Here is a 17,209-nt window from a genome sequence, read left to right as displayed (position 1 = left end):
CCTCCTGCTGGTCCGCAGTCCATCGCGTTAGTGTCTTTTAGTGTCGCTCACCAATAGATTGACTATCTTAATTTCTTGATCACACCAGATCCTTCTCACTGGTTTTTGACTGATCACTTCAGGCTATGAAGGAAGGAAAAAAATTTTGCAATGGTAGCCTGTTGCGATGACCTGTATCTTCATCATCGACTTGCGAAAAAAACACTAATATTCAATGAACAATGCACAATGCACAATGCACAAATATATCGCGATCAATCGATCTCTAATCTCCTTTAATACTATTTAATCAATCTGCGTGCATCCTTCGCGGTGATCCGATCCCCTGTCGCATCCAGTCGCGCGCCGAAACACCCGTAACCAGCCCTCATGATAGTATGACAGGTCACTCCGTACGGAGTACGAAGTACCACAAACATAGCGCACAGCGCAAACTACACAGTACTACTAACATTTGGTACTTCGTGGAATTGAATAGTCCTGTATCGCCAGCATTCTCCTGAAAATGCACGGCCGAGACTCGGATCTTTTACGTCGATCCAATAGAAGAAAGAAAGGAAATGTCTATTCAGTGTCTCTTGCCCTAGGCCATAATCACAGAAAGGAAAGAAAACAGTAAGAGAGCGTCATCATCGCTTTTCCGCCCAGAATATGTAAACCCCTATGCGCCAACTACCACCAAGAATGAGGATATGGAAGTGAAAGAAAAATGAAAGGAAAGAAGGGAAATATGAAAGTAACTATGTCGCTTCGGGATTTGGGGTCGTGTTGGTGATCTCAACCGACCGAGTTTCCAGTTCTTTTGGTAACTCTGGTACCGCGACACTCGCCTGCTCTACGCCAGCTGTATTCCCAGCGTCCAAAACCTCCTGGGTCATCGACTGGGGTGCAGCAGCAGGAGTGTGATTCGATCCTGATCCCTCCGGTTGTTCTGCTTTTATCGGCATATGTTCGACATGCTCCGTCGGTTCTCCTGCCTTGTCTTCATCACCAATAACCTCAGCCAGACTCCGGAAATTGAACATCGGTTCAGTTGTCTGTTGATTGCCGTCGACAGTCGTCGTGTGCTCGTCCGCAGTCGATTCGACGAGCGAAGAGAACGAGGATGATGCACTCGCCATGTTCCGCAGTTGTGATGGCTTTGAGGGTTCCGTGGCCACAGCCTGATTTGCCAATCGGTCCGTAGTGTCTTCAGAAGAAGACGGTGCACCTTCTGCCACCGTGGCAGGTGTGACAGCTGCACTAGAGGAAGCTGCTATGGCCGTAGCTGTGGTAGGAACAGACGCTGGAGGGATTGCGCGATCTACTTCCTTCCCTTTCTCGGTAAACGATCCTTCATCCTCTTCCTCTATAACAGAAGATGAGCTGCTTGCCCCCAGTCTCGCGGCACCTAGCCCAGTGCTACTGCCCGCTTCTGTGCCCGAGATTCCGCTCTTACGAATGCTCTTCTCATACTTCTTGGCGTCTTTATCCCTTCGCTTGGCCTCTTTTTTCATCTCCTTTTCCTCCTTTTTGCGCCGGTCTTCTTCGCTGGCCAAACTTAATCGAATCGCCTCCATCATCATCATCTCCTCTAGGTCGTCCAGTCGGCTGCGCCTTGAGCTACCACGCGGTGGTGCCGGATTCCCTTCCTCTTGCGTTTCCGTATCTTGCGTAGGGGGAGCGGGTGGTCGTCGGTCTGTTAGGAACGCCAGCGCATGCAGTGCCGGAGAACCACGAGTCTCTGGTGCATTACTTGTTCGCCTAAGACCCCTTCTTCCGAGACTGAAGTTCCGAGACTCACTCCCGTTATTATTCACCAGGTAGGCAGCGGTGTGGAGAGCGGTTGCTGCGGCAGATCTCCTGGCAGCATGTGCCCGAGCATTGGCTAACTTCTGGGCCCAATCAGGCCGAATCTTGTCGGTAGTAACCACTGTCGGGTCGGCAGCTGACAATGACGTAGCACGGCGACGGCCAGTAACTGCTGCAGGAGTGCCCGACGAGAGCGACGAGGTGGAAGAGGACATCGGAGAAGCGATGTTCATGGGCGGACGCGAACCATTCAATTCCGCGGCATAACTGAGTCCTCTGCGGAACTGTGGGGGTACGTAGGTGACACCAAACTCAGGCTGGACACAGAACGGACAGGCTGCGGGTTCGGATACTAGCTGAGTGTCGGCCGATTCTGCACGGTTGCCTTCTGATTCTTGCGCTGAACTTGGGGCGTTCGGGTCTGGTTCTCCATGCTCCGGGGGGTGGGGATCGGGACGTTTGATCTGAACAAAGCATTCCGAACATATCGGCTGGTCGCAGCACCTTGTCCTGTTCAGATAAGGAGGGTAGTAGAGGAAACAAATCGGACACTCCGCTGCATCCTTGTAAAGATATGCCTCGAGCGGTTGCCCGTTGACGAACGGATCGGATGGCAGTTGGAATTCCCTTGGCGCAAGGTCTGTTTGAGAACTGTGTTTTGTTGACGTCGTGAGCGAAGCTAGCGTCTTGGCCCGAGTCCGGAACAACGGCGAACTAAAAGATCCCGAGGCAATCGGGGAGGTGGGGGAAGGAAGGGAATTGGCGGGGTTCGATGATGTCTGGGAATTGTCCGAGTTGTAGGATTGAGAGCGCGATGTGATGGGTACCATCAAATGCTGGGTAGTTTTCGAGTCGGATGACGGCTCTTTTGCATCCTCCGAGGTAGTCTTAGGAACAGTCTTGTTTTCCAATTCGGGCGGTATCTCGTCAGGCGCTGGTATCGGTAGACCTCTGGCGGCTGCCATAAGTTGGTGCTCTGTCCACGAATCTGAGAAATCATTAAGACCTCTCCAGAACGGGGCGAGTCGTCGCTCAATCTAGATAGGCAATATCAGCGATCCATTGATTCCTATAACTGCCCAACAGGAATTCATTGTAAATTTACCATCAACTGGCGAACCACAGCCTTATTGAAATCCTCTGTGCCAACATAAACACCTTGCGTGACCAAGAAGCCACCATCCACATGCTCCTCTCTCACACTTCGTTCTCGTTCCTTGACTCGGGCGATCCGTTCTTTTTCCAGCTTACGGGCTTCACGCTCTTGTCGGGTTTCGCGCCGATGTTCCAACGCTACCTCCGGAGGCGGAGCAAATCCCAGCATAGATAGATCGGGTCGACTCGAACGTCCGGAGCGAGAACCTTCTGAGTGACGCTCGCCATACGGAGATCGTCCGCTGGGGTGATGGCTGCGACGATGCGATGGGCCTAGAGAGGCTCGTGCCTCTTTGGTCTGTGAATTACCCATATTGAATGGGGAGGATGTGGTAAGAGACGAATGATTGTTGGGGATTTGCGAATGTCGAGAGGGACAAAAAAAAAAAAAAAAAAAAAAAGGACAAAGACAGTATGCGGGATTAGGCAGAGGTACCGCAGTAAGTAGGACGGTTATGGTAACACTGCCGGATCAGGCGGAGAGGCGGAGTAGAAGCAGGTTTGCCTCCAGGAGAGCGACGCGGCGACAGTGTAGTGGTCGGAGGGAGTCGATCGAGTTAAGCACAGAGGAAAACGATGTATTGTAAGGATATTCACAGGATATACGCAGGTAGGGAAAGAAATACCAGGTATGGACAGAGAAGAGAAGACGTGTGTATATGAAAGTGAGAGAGGCGCGAGTGAGGAGGTTCAACTGCGGGCGGGGGGATGGATTCGCGCTGTTCAGTCGGGATGAAGCGCGGATGCTTGCGACATGCGGCTGATCTTAAAAGATATAATAAGAAAGAGTGAGAGAAATGAGAGACAAGAAGAAAATTGTATGGCGCTGGCCGAGAATGCTGAAAGAGATGAAGGAAAGCGTCCTCTGTTAGGCCAGATAGAGAGTATGGAGTAAAATATGGGGAATCCACAGAAACAGCAGAAGAAATATCACACAAAATGTCACAACAAGAGAGGAAATTAAACCCTCGTTAGACACACGAAATCCATGGGAAAATGAGAAAAATGAAGGATTTGATCTTTCATTATTATTTCGCAGATCGAAAACAGAATAGAAGGAATATATCAATGCGACGCCACGGACCGCGAAGGCACTTTAATTATTACATCAGCTGTGGCTCGAGGCGATGGGACGGTCTACGATACCTTCTGGAGTACTGAAACCCTCCTTTAATTTCAAGTCGTTCAAGTATCAAGATTGAGTTTGATCTACCATAGACTGCACAAAATTCTTTTTCAACGTCTCGGCAGCTCTTAAGAATCCTTCATTATTATTGCACCGAGATTGAACGTAGAATTGTCACCTCCATGTGCATAAATACTATGCCTGCATGTCCTCGTATGTAACTATGTAACCGATACATAATGTGGTTGGTGATCTCGCTGAGCCACAGGCGGTCTGGGTCCGGGGCGGAAAAATCCAATCTAAATTCCTAAACGGGTATGGTATGCTTCATTTTTCTCTGCTGTCCAGCGACAGACTGACCTTCGCGATAATAATGAACATTGGATACAATTTATGATTTGGAATCCCAGTGCTAGTATCTGCAATTCATAAAGAATATAGCATGCCTTCTTATTGAACAATTCCTATCATCCTCTGGCACTCATCCTGTCATGACGACGGCCACCACGACAACCTCTACAGCAACCACGCGCCTCCACATCACCCCTTTCAATCCAGACATCTTGTCTGCCCTGCTGCCTCCCTCTTTGCAACCGAATGCTACGGAAATATCATTTCATACCCTACCAACATTCCCTGAGAAAAATTACGGCTACGTGACCCTGCCAACAATGGAGGCGGAGAAGATCAAGAAGAAGCTTCACGGGTCTATCCTGAAAGGCAAAAAGTTCAAGGTGGAAACTGCGCGACCGCAGAAGGAAAAGGAATTGGAACCAAATGTGTCTGATTCCGGAGCAGAACGTTCGAACAAGGAAAAGAAGGGTTCGAAGAAACGAAAGGCCGGTGAAGATGTCCTAGATGGTCACGAACTCCCGTCGGATCGCAAAGTCAAACGAGGGTGGACCGAGTCCACAGATGCCAAGGCCGATAGACGGAAGGAAGAAAAGAAACAGAGAAAGGAGGAGAAGAAGGCAAAGGCACAAGCCAAATCCAAGTACACAGAGAAGGAAGAATGCTTGTTCCGTACTCAACTGCCCCCTAACAAAGCCTCTGTCGTGGGTGAAAAGCAGGATAAGAAGTCAAAGAAGAAGAAATCTTCGGAGTCAGTTGTCCATGAGTTTGCAAATACTATAACCCACCCGAAGTTTATCCGTTCTGCCGCGGAGGATACAACCACTACGGCAACATACGAGGAAGGAAAGGGCTGGATTGATGATACAGGAAATGTGAAAGAACCGGTCAATGAAAAAATCAAGGATTCTCAGTATAGACCTGGAAAGGTAGCGGGAGCGAAAGAAAAGCGAAAGTCCCAGTCGAAAGAATCGACAAAGAAGGCCAAGCTTCTTCCTAAAGAAGAATCGGAAGAGTCAGGAGATTGGACTTCTTCCAGTGGATCTTCATCTGATGACAGTGACTCGGAAAGCGAGAATGAGCCGGCCAATACTTCTAACACGTCCGACAAGTCGTCCAGCAACGAGACCAAGGAAGAAAAGAAGCAATCAGAACTAGCAACTACCATCCCATCAGACGGGGATGAATCGTCAGAGACAAGTGAACAACCATCCTCAAAAGAAGTCCATCCCCTGGAAGCGCTCTACAAACGCTCTGCACCAGCCTCTTCAGAAACAAAACCCGTCGAGGAAACCAACGCGTTCAGCTTCTTCGAGAATAATAACGACATAGAATCCGAGGAAGAACCTACTGAACCAGTAGCACCACAAACACCTTTCGCCAAGGAGGATATCCAAGCTCGCGGGCTGAGGAGCGCCGCCCCAACCCCAGACACCGGTCTAGTAGGCCGAAGCATCAGATGGGATGAGGATGGCGATGAGATGGACGTGGATGATGAATCATCTATCGACACACCAGTCCTTAAGAAGAACGGTGCAGAAAAGGAGGAGTCGGATTTTGCGAAATGGTTCTGGGAAAATCGGGGAGACAATAATCGGGCCTGGAAGAAACGGCGGCGTGAGGCTGCCAAGGAAGAGAGGCAGCGGGAGAATCGCCGGAAAGGATTGAAGGGGAAATCATAGACGTCGCTTTAATAAATAGATTTCGAATTGGATATATTGAGCAAGAAGCCGCATTCTTGGATCATTTGGACGTAGTAGAGTTTTTGAAGAATTGAAGCTATTCTAGCATTTGATGATATCACATGATGCCAAGAGTCCGGAATCCGCGGTTGGCGATAACTAGACACACCGATAAACCCCGTTTACTTCGCACAATAAAGAACACTGTTGAATCCATCATGTGGTTATTACGAGGCCGCGGGTTGGATTCGCTGCTTACTTCTCTGCTCCTATTTCTCACATTCGCATCGTATGCTGTAGCATCAGGTGAGTGCCATCTCCGAACTCCCTGCGGGAGATTGCAGGAGATCGTGCGGTCTTTGCGACAGTGTTCAACTAGCTAACGAATCTTCTTCATCTATAATAGCACCCGCCTCCTTCTGCAAATGTACCTGTTTCAGCAATAGCACCATCATCCCCCTCGATCCCCCGAAACCCGAATCCTCCTCTTTCGCGGGCAACCTTGCCCGAGACATCGCAGACCTGGTGACCACGGATAATGAAAAGCGAGCCAACAGCTACCAAGCGCTCAGCTGCAACGACTGTAATCGGAAATTCTGCCTGGGATATGACTTGCCCGTGTGCAAGGGCGCGAAGGAAGATGATGTTGTGAGCACGTGTTTTCGTATGACAACTCTGCTTCATTGTCAGGTTCATGCGATGCAATAAATGCTAATGGTGGTTGTACTACAGAAAGGGATTCGAGAAAGGACGAGGCTATTGTGTTCATTTTTATATTCGCGACGAGTGGGTTACTCGCGTGGGCTCTTTTTAGGCCGTGGGTTCAGAAGTGGCTTGAAGTAAGTTATTCCATATCATACTGGTTGGTTGTGTATGCTGATTTATTTAGGCTGCTAGGGAAAGACGACAGTATATTCCTGTCACGGAGCCCGGTGATTGATAAATCTATATGAACTTATTTTCCATGTATATATATGCAGCATCAGTTAAGATGCCAGGGGCATACCAAGTTGATACGAACGGCGCGAGAATTGATAGAACAATGAGAAGCAGCCGGTCTGTTTCCGTGTCCGTTGCTCCCTTGCCTAAATATGAGAATGATATTCGTGGTCTGACTCAAGACAAGGACTAGATATTTTGAACCAGCTATTCTTTGCATATATTCGGATAGGAACTTGTGAAGTTCCCTGTAGAGATCTCATCTGTAGTACTATGGGTGGTTTTAGACAAGAATGTTTTGTGCTTTGTGAAGAGCTGTGTGACTTAGATATCATCAGAATTGACGGATCCTTGAGTAACCCTATTAGTGTTCTTCGCCCATGACATGCGGGGGAGAAAGGGCTTACTGGAGCGTCGAGTCTGGGTTGATTCTAGGATACTCATGCCCCAGGCAGATCTTCAGCATCTCACTTAAAAATACATACCGATTCTGGCACATAAAATCTGGCAGATAACATATAACGGATAGGTCACCATGAGAAATGGTAAAGCGAAAGTTCCTTCAGCATCTTCTTGCCTTCTATACGAGGGTATGCTTGTATCATTCTCTGCATTCTGGGATTCTTCCAGCACATTCTGGCAGGTCTAAATTAAGTCGGGCCGCACAGACTAGCCTGCTATGGGGTACATAAGGCCCTCGAAGTACAGGCGGTGATTGGCTTCTGATGGCGGGTCATAAGAGTGCCGCTGCGGGTAGGGGTCCACTGCACGGTTTTGTACTGTTGTGTACATAGTACAAGTATCTACATAGTACGGAGTACAGAGTACAGATTAGTATAGAGTATATCAGCTATAATAAGATCAATGTATACGTAGGGGACAGATAAGACATAGACGATATCGGAAAGACAGTTGTCTGACGCGGAGGCATGCGACTCGCCACCTTCATGTATTTCAGCGGTATGTTACACCGACCAGTCAAGATGTCATCGCGATGTTCTAGTACGCCTGTAGACTGAACCAGTAATAATCGAATTGAGAGGATTCTGCAATCGTCTTTATTTCTGGATGTTATAAGCATCGCTCTTTTGTACCCTAAGTGTATGTTGTATACTATACTTGTACTTGTACTTTTTACACTGTTAGTCACATTAATTCACGGACCACCTCGATAGGAAGTTCCATCCGCAGCTGCTCATTGGTCGCACTGTCGACTCGGATATCGGATCGATCCTCTCACACTTTTTTTTTTTCTTTTTTTTTGCCTCTTTCTCCTTCGGTGTCTTTCTGCTTACTCTGTCTTACTCCGTGTCTTCCCAATATAAGCCTCTTCATCCGCGCATCCATCACTTTTGTCGCTTTCTTCATTCTTTTCATTGTGACTTCTATACTTGTTATAGGACAACAGCTTAAAAGAGGACATCGACCCCCAAAGACTAATAATAGAGAGGAGCGACACCACGAATAGAGCCCACTCAAGGGTCCTCTGCTGCTGGGGGCTTGCCGTAAGAATCTTGGACGGTTCTAAAGAAGATGGTATTAACACACCAGGAAAGACTATCTACCTCCAACGACAAATTTCCCACCACTCAGCTCCTCCTACTAGCAATATGTCGCGTCGCGGAGCCTATCGCGTTGACCTCCATCTTTCCATACTCATGGGTAATGGTTAAGGACTTTAAAATCGCCAATAGCCATGACGCATCCCTTTACGCTGGAATCCTCATCTCCGCGTTTTCCCTCGCTGAAGCGCTCACTGGTATGTTCTGGGGAGGTCTCTCGGACCGCATTGGCCGCAAACCGGTTCTCCTCTTCGGTTGCTTTGGTACCATGATCTCCCTTCTTATGGTGGGCTTTTCTACAAACTTCTGGGTTGCCCTCTTCGGAAGAGCATTAGGAGGCGCACTGAATGGAAACATTGGCGTTATCCAGACCATGGTGGGAGAACTAGTTAAACGGCCAGAACATGAACGTGAGTAACCTTGAAATCTGCTATCTGTTCTGTTACTAACAGGGTATAGCTCGAGCTTATGCTGTGATGCCGTTTGTCTGGTCAATCGGAACCATCATCGGGCCAGGTAAGTGAGAATATGTCCCAGTCAGGACGAATCGAGGGCAGCTGTTGACGTCCTTGCTGCAGCCATAGGGGGTTTGCTTGCAAAACCGGCTGAAGGGTTTCCCTCTGCTTTCCCCCCCGATGGCCTCTTTGGCAAATTCCCATATCTTTTGCCGAATCTCGTCTGCTCTATCTTACTTGTGTTTAGTATTATTGGCAGCTGGCTGTTTCTCTGCGAAACCCATCCCGATATGCAATTGGGAAGCGATGTATCTGATGAGCAGAATTACACATCTCCTCTTCTAGCAACCGCTGGCGCCACCGCCAACCCTAGTGCTGATCTACGAGCCGAATCTTATGGCACCTTCAATGAGGTTCACCTGCACGAGGAGAACGGCTGGACGGTGTTTGCAGATGGAACAAAATGCGAGTCAGGTGTGCGCAAGCCAGTCGCGTTTACAAGGCTGGTCGTTATGCTGGTGGTTGCCCTGGCCATCTTCACGTATCACTCGATGACCTACGACCATTTATTGCCTATCTTCCTGCAGGATAAGAATACGCGAAAGTCCCCTGGCGTTGGCACTACTTCCGATTTTAACATTCCTGGTGGCGTGGGTTTGTCGACTCGGACGGTTGGTATGATTATGTCTTCAGATGGAATCATCGCCTTGGTCATTCAGAGTGTCATTTTTCCGGCTTTGGCTCAATGGCTCGGAGTGTGGAAGCTTTTCGTTGTGGTCACGATCCTGCATCCGATCGCCTATTTCATAGTTCCATTTTTGGTTTTCCTCCCGCAGCAACTCCTGTTCGTCGGTATCTACACTTGTCTCGCCGTGCGCAACATTCTTTCGATCATTGACTACCCGGTACTTCTGATTCTCATTAAGCAAGCGAGTCCTTCTGACGCGGTTCTCGGAAAGATCAATGGCCTTGCTGCTTCTGCTGGGGCCGCTGCACGCACTGTCGCTCCTCCTGTTGCCGGTTGGCTTTACAGTACTGGCTCTGAAATAAATTTCACGGGCCTTGCATGGTGGGGAAGTTCGCTGGTTGCTATTATCGGTGCTATGCAACTATGGTTCATCGAGCGGAAGAAAAACATCTCGGCCATGGTACACCCGGTTGCTCCTTGCCATTATGATGCCCACAAGGAGACTATTCACATCGTCGTGACCGATGCTGACACAGGCTCTGAGCAAAGTGCATAAGGAGATGCTCAACGACAAAACGAAAAACAGTGTTTATGTTGACTTTATTTATATTTTCTCTTCAAAAGTTAATTGTTTCGATGTTTATAGGTGGATTTCGATATAGCTTTCATGGGGTCTGTTTCAGGTTGATGCTTTTTACTGGCATTTGAACATGAGCATGGAGTTTGGCGTCTGGTCTGTTAACATATTGGCTTCTCGGTTTCTATAACTATACGTGATTTCTTACTGGGCTATCTTTGAAACTCATTCTCATCATTAAAACCTTGGGGTTTCCCTCCCAATTTCTGTCGGATTTGACGCCGTTTTCTTTCCTAATAGGCAGCCTTGAGTGCTATTAAATGAACATGTAGATAATGGAATACATATTTGAATGAAATAAGGTTAGTAAAAGCAAGCCCTATATATACAACGTTATCCGCCATCCAGAATCAATCAACCCAAGGCGCCTGAAACACAAACCCAATCCAATTTAAAACGCCCTCCATCCATGATTCCTTTGTGCCATATCCAGAGAATAGAGCTGCTCTCAAGATTACTGCTTGCCAGCTGCTCTGTAAGAGTGGCCGTCGTACTTGTAGATGTACTCGCCCACATCAAAGCCCCAGTCTCCCACGGCGTCCTTAGCACCCTTTTTGCAAATGGGATCCGAACTCTTCTTCCCGGCCATGAGGGCCTTGCAGTAAGGGCTATTCAGTGTCAGTTGCATGGGTGTGATATGTAAGTTAGGAGACATGTCACTTACCCCAGTGAGCCAGTAAAAGAGATTTCGAACCAGCTCTTCGTACCGCAGTCTGCAGTCTCAATGTCATACTTTTCGTACATCCCGTTAATAGCACCGCCCTGGGAGTTCTGGGATGCTTGGTTTACAGGGATCAAGTATGCACTGTGTGAAAACCACGATATTAGCCCTCGGCGTATCCTTAGATATGGATACGGAAATAGTTTTACTTACCTTCCTCCCTGCAAGGTAGACGCAAAGGGATACTCTTCGGGAGACACAAACGGCTTACCAGAGTCCCAAGATGATTTGGGAGCTGGGACTTTGACATCGGCCTTCTGAGGGTTCCTAAAAGGGCCAGAGCCGTTGCCCCCCGAGAAGGTCTTTGTAACACCGCTATCCCTTCGGTTCGGGTTGGTCTCGTCGCTATCACGCTGACTTTAGAGCTGTTAGCTTTTTTTATTTTTATTTTTTCAGTCGGTTATATGGCTGCAGACTTACAGGACACGGTCAGCGCCCTTGCAGAGAATGGCGTAGCAATCGGCGTCAAACGGTAGTTGGTTCTGGCCTTGGACGTTGACAGAGGCCTTGATGGGGTTGGTGTTACTTTCACCAGGTGTCGCCCGGATTTCGAGGCCACGGGCAGTTATTTCGTTGTCCACGGGGGCTGCTAGAGCCTGCTGGATGCCAGCAGCATAGAAACCAAGGACAATGAAGGAGTTTTGAAGCTGCATTTTGAAGAGTCGTGCTTATAGGAGCGTGGATTTGGTTAGCCTTGATGGAATGAGGTTTAGATGAATTGATGTTTCTGATGCCTAAATAAGTGAGGGTATCTCATCCTTTTTATGTCTTGTGCTCTAGTCATATTATTGTATTGATCAAAAGCATTGACCTTGCTGATGAGCCATCAGGCGTATTTGATGCTACCCATATTCCAAGGACAAATCTGCCTTGAAATGGCTGACTACAACTGCGTGGAACATCTTGAAGACTGTCCCTGCATATTAATCCAACCTACAGGTAAGAAGTGCAGTGGCTGTACAAAGTTACTACAGTCCTTCAACTGCTTAGTGCAGCGGGACTGGATCGTGGGGGCGGATATCCGCAGATCGCTCTATAATAAGGACTCAGCCTATGACTCTGCCTTGCACTGCTACATATCTTATGACAATAAATAACCTGTACTGCTGTTCACTGAATAACCACACCACTCTCAGAATGTCGCGTGTTCTAACATTTGCAACAACAAACATACCCGCGAGCGTATGGCTGACCCCCGGTCCCAGTTGAATATATATTGACACTCACTGCCGTTTAACAGACAATTAAAACTCTCCAAGAAGAAAGCATCATCCCCGAATATGCGTTTAATCTCTTCACTTTCATACACTCCCCCAACCAAGAAGAGGTACAAGTAAAGGGGACCCCCCCTGCCGAGGACATCGTGACCGGTTTCCAAGACCAGAGTGATGCAGAGATCCGCCAAAATTTCTACCAATTCCTTGCGGGTAAGGGCACAATGGGCAAGATTACAAAGGTCTGGTTCGCTGTGCTCGACGAACAGTCAGTTACCCAGTCTACGATTGTTTTGCATCACGGCATGAAGAAGTCGCTCTGGGATGAGATCCATGCGGAAGTCCCGGAAACCCCCATTCCGGGACAGTATGAGGTCTGTGATGATGGGAATATCTGGTGGAAGTGGCGGGTGCCATTCAGATACGCCTGGGCAATTTGGAATTCGATTTCTAGTTGCGATTTTGAGGTCTTGGAGTTATATTCGCGGCCGGAATACTTGGGATCCGATGGGGTTGTTGATGCAGAAACTTGTGATAAGATTGTGAATGGGGAATTAAATGACTCAAAGGGAATGGTCTAGAACAACATGCTATCTTCTCTCATCAAGTGCAGCGCTTAATTGATTCTCCTTCTAGAATATCTTTACTTGTAGAAGGCAGATTGATTCTGTCACTATGTACCGCCCTGTCAATGGTACACCTTCCCAAAACAGGTTAGCTTTGTTTACTGCCCATCCCGGCAACGGCAAAACATAATAATCTTTCCACCACCACTGGTTACTCTTGTGATCTCTCACTCTCGAAGACCCTTTTCTCTACTAAAATAAGGTCCTAGAATCATATCCCTACCTTATACTCGACTTTTTACCTGGCCTACCCTTGGATACTGCTGGTATCGCAAGTGGCTACCCTTTTCCTTCCCCACCTCACAACATGTCTACGCCTCTTTCTCCTCTAACACCGTCGCGTCAGAATTCGCGTTTCCACTCGCCTAAATCGCCCAAATTTTCAAAAGGTCAGGGGAGTATTGACGACATGTTGGACACGGAGGAATATCCCGAGAACACCTTCTCGAGTCCTTTCAAGGTGGACCCTCAGGCGCACGAGGCCCAGACAGACGATGACGATGGCCAATCCATGGCCGAAGCACCAAGTTCACCGTTCCAGTATGATGGTAGGGATGATACTGTCGATTTTCGCATGCTGCAACAGCAGAGACAAACGTCGCTAGCGCCCAGTGAGCATTCCGCGACGCCTCGGAAACGATCCTACGAATATGTGCCGGATGAAGATGATAGTCGCGGGGATAAGGATTTTGACGGACGGTATAAGAAGGGTGCGAACCGGAGGGATGAATCAGATATCGATATCCACACCGATGAGGATGCGGGTTTTATGGACGAGCAGGAAGCAACAGATTATGCTGGGCAGCAGGAGTCAGGCAGTAATAGCATGATGGAAGAGAAGCTTAATGAAGGCATGAGTACTGTGCTTCAAGGAGACGGCGCTTCCGACGAGAAGGGACACAACGGTGGCGCTGACGGCGACGCTATTACTGATGACGAATTTCACGACTCGATTGACGATACTCACCTGAGTACTTTCTCTGCTGTTCCCAATGCGGATATGACATCGTTTGCGAACTTGCGCAGAGAGTCGCCCACCAAGGCCATGCGAGATTATACTTCAAATAACTCGGCACCTGAGCCGGGGACACCCAGCCAGACTCGAGTGTCAAACCGAAGGAGTACTTTGATCGACCTGGATACGCCGGCCAGTTCGCCATCGCCCAGGCGGAGGGAACATAGAGACTACGGAAACCCCAGCGGCACGCTCAAAACCCTGGACTTCATGGATCAGCCCGGTCTCTCGCCACGTCCACGGTATAGCATGCAAAACGAGCGTTACTCTCCCACGCGACGGTCACCTTTGAGGATCGCGCGCGAGTCTGTGCGCTCCCCCGGTAAGGCGTCGTTGCTTGATTTTGACCTTCCTCCGGCCCCGACTCCTCGGTCCATTCCTACGGTGACCCCTCGTGAACTTGAGTCTTTGAAATCTAATTTTATGTCGGAGATCTCCTCGCTCAAGGCGACCCTGAGTGGGAGGGAAGCCGAAGTATCCAGTTTAAAGCATGCAGTGGCGGACGCTGAGCGGCGCGTTGGAGAAGCCATGGAGCAAGTTCGCAACGAAGCGGCACGGAAAGATGAGTTAGAAATTGAACAGGCCGAATGGCAGCGACGGGGAGGAGAGATGGAGACTGTGCTGCGCGAAGTGAAGGCGGACATTGTGGAAGGGGAGCATGAAAAGGCACGGCTGGTGAGAAAAGTGGAGGAAGTCGAGAGGAGCAAGGAACAGCTAGAAGGCCGGATGGTGGAATTGGAAAGCCAACTGAATGCTGCTCGGAAGGCTGTTGAGGCTAAAACCTCTTCCACCCCTAGTGCTCCTATGGAAAAATCTATGGCTAGTGGCAATACTAAGACGGCGGAGGAGACAGCCCGCGAAGTCCAGGAAGCCGTCGAGAAGGTGGCCCGGGAGCTCCACACATTATACAAGGGCAAGCACGAGACCAAGGTTGCCGCATTGAAGAAAAGTTACGAGTCGCGGTGGGAGAAGCGCGTTCGGGAATCCGAGAACAAGCTGAAGGGTGTGCAGGAGGAGAACCAGCGGATGAAAGAGGAGCGAGAGAAGACGGCAACTACCGAGACAGCCGCCAGTCACGATGAGATTACCAACCTGGTGGCCCGTGCCAATGACAAGCAGGAAGCCGAGAAGCGGGTGCTGGAGGCTCAGATCAAGGGACTGCATCAGGAAATGACGGTACTACGGGAGGATCGGGAACGGCTCCAGGACGACTTGGAGATGGAACGAGCAGAAAAGGGAGAGTTGGTGGCTGCGGTTGACGAATGGTTGGCCGTACAACAACCTGGTCAACAGCCTTCTGAACCTGCTGATCCTGCTGAACCTGCCGAACGCACTGAACGTACTCCCAGTCCGTACGATGCGGCATCGCCGGAACCAGTGATGGAGGATGTCCGGCAGAGTGTGAGCCACAGTCACAGTACCAGCGCCAGCAGCAGTACCAGTGGATTGCGACCACCCAGCGCCACGGGATCAAGTGGTGGGGTAGAAAGGGAGAGAAAGAGGGCAATCCCTAAGATTGGAGCAAAGACGCCACGAGGAAATAGTGGGGTGAAGTCCGGGATAGCAGTGTTTACACCGGGACGGAGTGGGATTATGGGATCGATTGAGCGGATGGGACGGGGTGCTTAGTTTTCTGTGATTTGCCTCTATTATAATGATGAGTACGACTTGTTATTTTGTTATTCTTGTTTTGAGTACAGATATCCCGGATAGTTTTATGATGATACAATTTACTGGATCCGATCAACGTGTACCATGACAGTGTACTGAGCAACATGACTGATTGACCATGACAATCTCCTCGTACTTGACACGAAACGATGATCTTGTATTAATATCTGCCCAATATCGACTCCGCTGCCCCGGATTTTTTTTTTTTTTTTTTAGTATATTGAATGTGACTCCATTCGTCCGTACCAAGTCCACACTGTATTAATGTCGAACAATCTGGGGTCTCCGGATTCCCGATGGTTCTATTGTGAAACATACATGTACAGAGTATCCCGTACATATACATACATCAGTGCTATGTATAATGTACTGTACAATGTAGCGTTTTTACAAGGGTCAGACATGTGCATATGCATTAGAATAGGAAAAACCACACATGACCGGACCGTCCGGCGAGAAAGCCGACGAACCCGGTTCATATGGATAATACAATACATACCCCAGGTCATCATCACGTGTCTGGGGAAAGGCGACTCATCTCCGTGTATCAGCCCCCTTCCTTCCATACGGTATGGTAATATGATAACATACTTTGTGGAGAACCAAGAAGCGGCGAGACCGCAACCACAGCCACCGACTTCGGCAGTTGAAGTGTGATTTTATTATGGAAGAAACGTGGGAAAAGTTGGGGAAGGGACGGGGGACCAGGGTCTGTGTATTTTATGGGTGGTTCTATTGGTAGAATGGAAAGTATGAGTTCCAGTTAATACTTGGCGATTGGTTCGTGGGGATTTACGGTACCAAGGATCGACAGAAGTTACATTTCATATGGACGTACATAGTAATCTGGTTAAGTAAGTAGATGACTACAAGTTGTTACTTGTATTCCAAAAGGCAACTGCAGAAAATGAGGGATTAATGCCCTGTGCAAGGATTGTATTTCTCATTATCAATATGACAGCAGAAGATCAGCCAGCACCATAAGGGAGAGAGTCGGTCGGGATCCTGCCGATGTCAGCGGCCACATACCGCTTCAACTGCCATCCCTGCACGTGTGTTAAGTGATATCATAGCAAAGTAGGCATTGCTAGAGTACGCGTGACCATTACTGGATCATCCCCAGACTTTTGGTATATTCGGATCGGCTACGATGCCAATTATTGGTCTATGGGAGGCCAGAAGCCAAAGAGAGTTTGATTTGGCGGGGGGGTTTAGCGGGAGTTTGGTTGGACTGGGGGCCAGTCAGGGCGGGTAGAATAAATGTTTCTTGTGCTCTCATGTAATTCAGGTACGTTAAGGGTTTACTCATGTCTTGTGTGTTCCGTATGTATGAAGTATGGAAACCGTATCCTCTGGCGATTTTGGTTGATCTTCAAACTAGTTGAATCCACTTGGGGTATTTTCATAATCCGAAACCCCAAGGTTCTCGTTCCAGACATTAAAAAAAAACTGTAGTCCTGCACTTATGCAACATGATATCGTGTGCGCAAAAGGTTTGATCAGCATGGCCTCCTCTCAGAAAAGCTGTATACTCTGTTATCTACTTGTAGATGCTAATACTAGTAATAACTCATCT

At 48.6% G+C, this 17,209-nt stretch overlaps 7 protein-coding genes across 7 annotated transcripts; 5 read left to right on the top strand and 2 right to left on the bottom strand.

The window, feature by feature from the left end:
* Positions 1-740: 740 nt before the first annotated feature.
* On the bottom strand, positions 741-3,259 carry sip5 (Sip5p; the record flags this gene model as incomplete). Its single annotated transcript, XM_040784178.1, has 2 exons — positions 741-2,828; positions 2,897-3,259. The coding sequence occupies 2 exons, from the start codon at positions 3,257-3,259 to the stop codon at positions 741-743; spliced, it is 2,451 nt and encodes an 816-aa protein (XP_040639620.1).
* A 1,319-nt stretch (positions 3,260-4,578) lies between these two features.
* EURHEDRAFT_443661 (uncharacterized protein) lies at positions 4,579-6,105 on the top strand (the record flags this gene model as incomplete). Its single annotated transcript, XM_040783484.1, has 1 exon — positions 4,579-6,105. A coding segment is annotated over one exon (1,527 nt), but the record flags the coding sequence as incomplete, so codon positions are not given.
* A 218-nt stretch (positions 6,106-6,323) lies between these two features.
* Positions 6,324-7,045, top strand: EURHEDRAFT_376976 (uncharacterized protein; the record flags this gene model as incomplete). The annotated part of the gene is made up of 4 exons (XM_040778905.1): positions 6,324-6,411; positions 6,512-6,769; positions 6,838-6,944; positions 6,995-7,045. The coding sequence occupies 4 exons, from the start codon at positions 6,324-6,326 to the stop codon at positions 7,043-7,045; spliced, it is 504 nt and encodes a 167-aa protein (XP_040639618.1).
* Positions 7,046-8,456: 1,411 nt separating this feature from the next.
* Positions 8,457-10,539, top strand: EURHEDRAFT_411661 (MFS transporter). The gene is made up of 3 exons (XM_040781695.1): positions 8,457-9,016; positions 9,066-9,122; positions 9,185-10,539. The coding sequence occupies exons 1-3, from the start codon at positions 8,578-8,580 to the stop codon at positions 10,303-10,305; spliced, it is 1,617 nt and encodes a 538-aa protein (XP_040639617.1). The 5' UTR covers positions 8,457-8,577; the 3' UTR covers positions 10,306-10,539.
* A 301-nt stretch (positions 10,540-10,840) lies between these two features.
* On the bottom strand, positions 10,841-11,760 carry EURHEDRAFT_376974 (uncharacterized protein; the record flags this gene model as incomplete). The annotated part of the gene is made up of 4 exons (XM_040778904.1): positions 10,841-10,994; positions 11,051-11,191; positions 11,261-11,464; positions 11,528-11,760. The coding sequence occupies 4 exons, from the start codon at positions 11,758-11,760 to the stop codon at positions 10,841-10,843; spliced, it is 732 nt and encodes a 243-aa protein (XP_040639616.1).
* A 372-nt stretch (positions 11,761-12,132) lies between these two features.
* EURHEDRAFT_411658 (uncharacterized protein) lies at positions 12,133-12,938 on the top strand. Its single transcript, XM_040781694.1, has 2 exons — positions 12,133-12,289; positions 12,348-12,938. The coding sequence occupies exons 1-2, from the start codon at positions 12,245-12,247 to the stop codon at positions 12,900-12,902; spliced, it is 600 nt and encodes a 199-aa protein (XP_040639615.1). The 5' UTR covers positions 12,133-12,244; the 3' UTR covers positions 12,903-12,938.
* Positions 12,939-13,091: 153 nt separating this feature from the next.
* Positions 13,092-15,820, top strand: EURHEDRAFT_411657 (uncharacterized protein). The gene has a single exon (XM_040781693.1). It carries the CDS (start codon positions 13,255-13,257, stop codon positions 15,589-15,591), a length of 2,337 nt encoding a protein of 778 aa, XP_040639614.1. The 5' UTR covers positions 13,092-13,254; the 3' UTR covers positions 15,592-15,820.
* The last annotated feature ends 1,389 nt before the right edge of the window (positions 15,821-17,209 follow it).

This window comes from Aspergillus ruber, assembly GCF_000600275.1.
Source record: "Aspergillus ruber CBS 135680 unplaced genomic scaffold scaffold00010, whole genome shotgun sequence".
Taxonomy (NCBI): domain Eukaryota; kingdom Fungi; phylum Ascomycota; class Eurotiomycetes; order Eurotiales; family Aspergillaceae; genus Aspergillus; species Aspergillus ruber.
The sequence above is the reverse complement of the archived record's forward strand: the minus strand, read 5'-3'. Positions and strand labels throughout refer to the sequence as shown.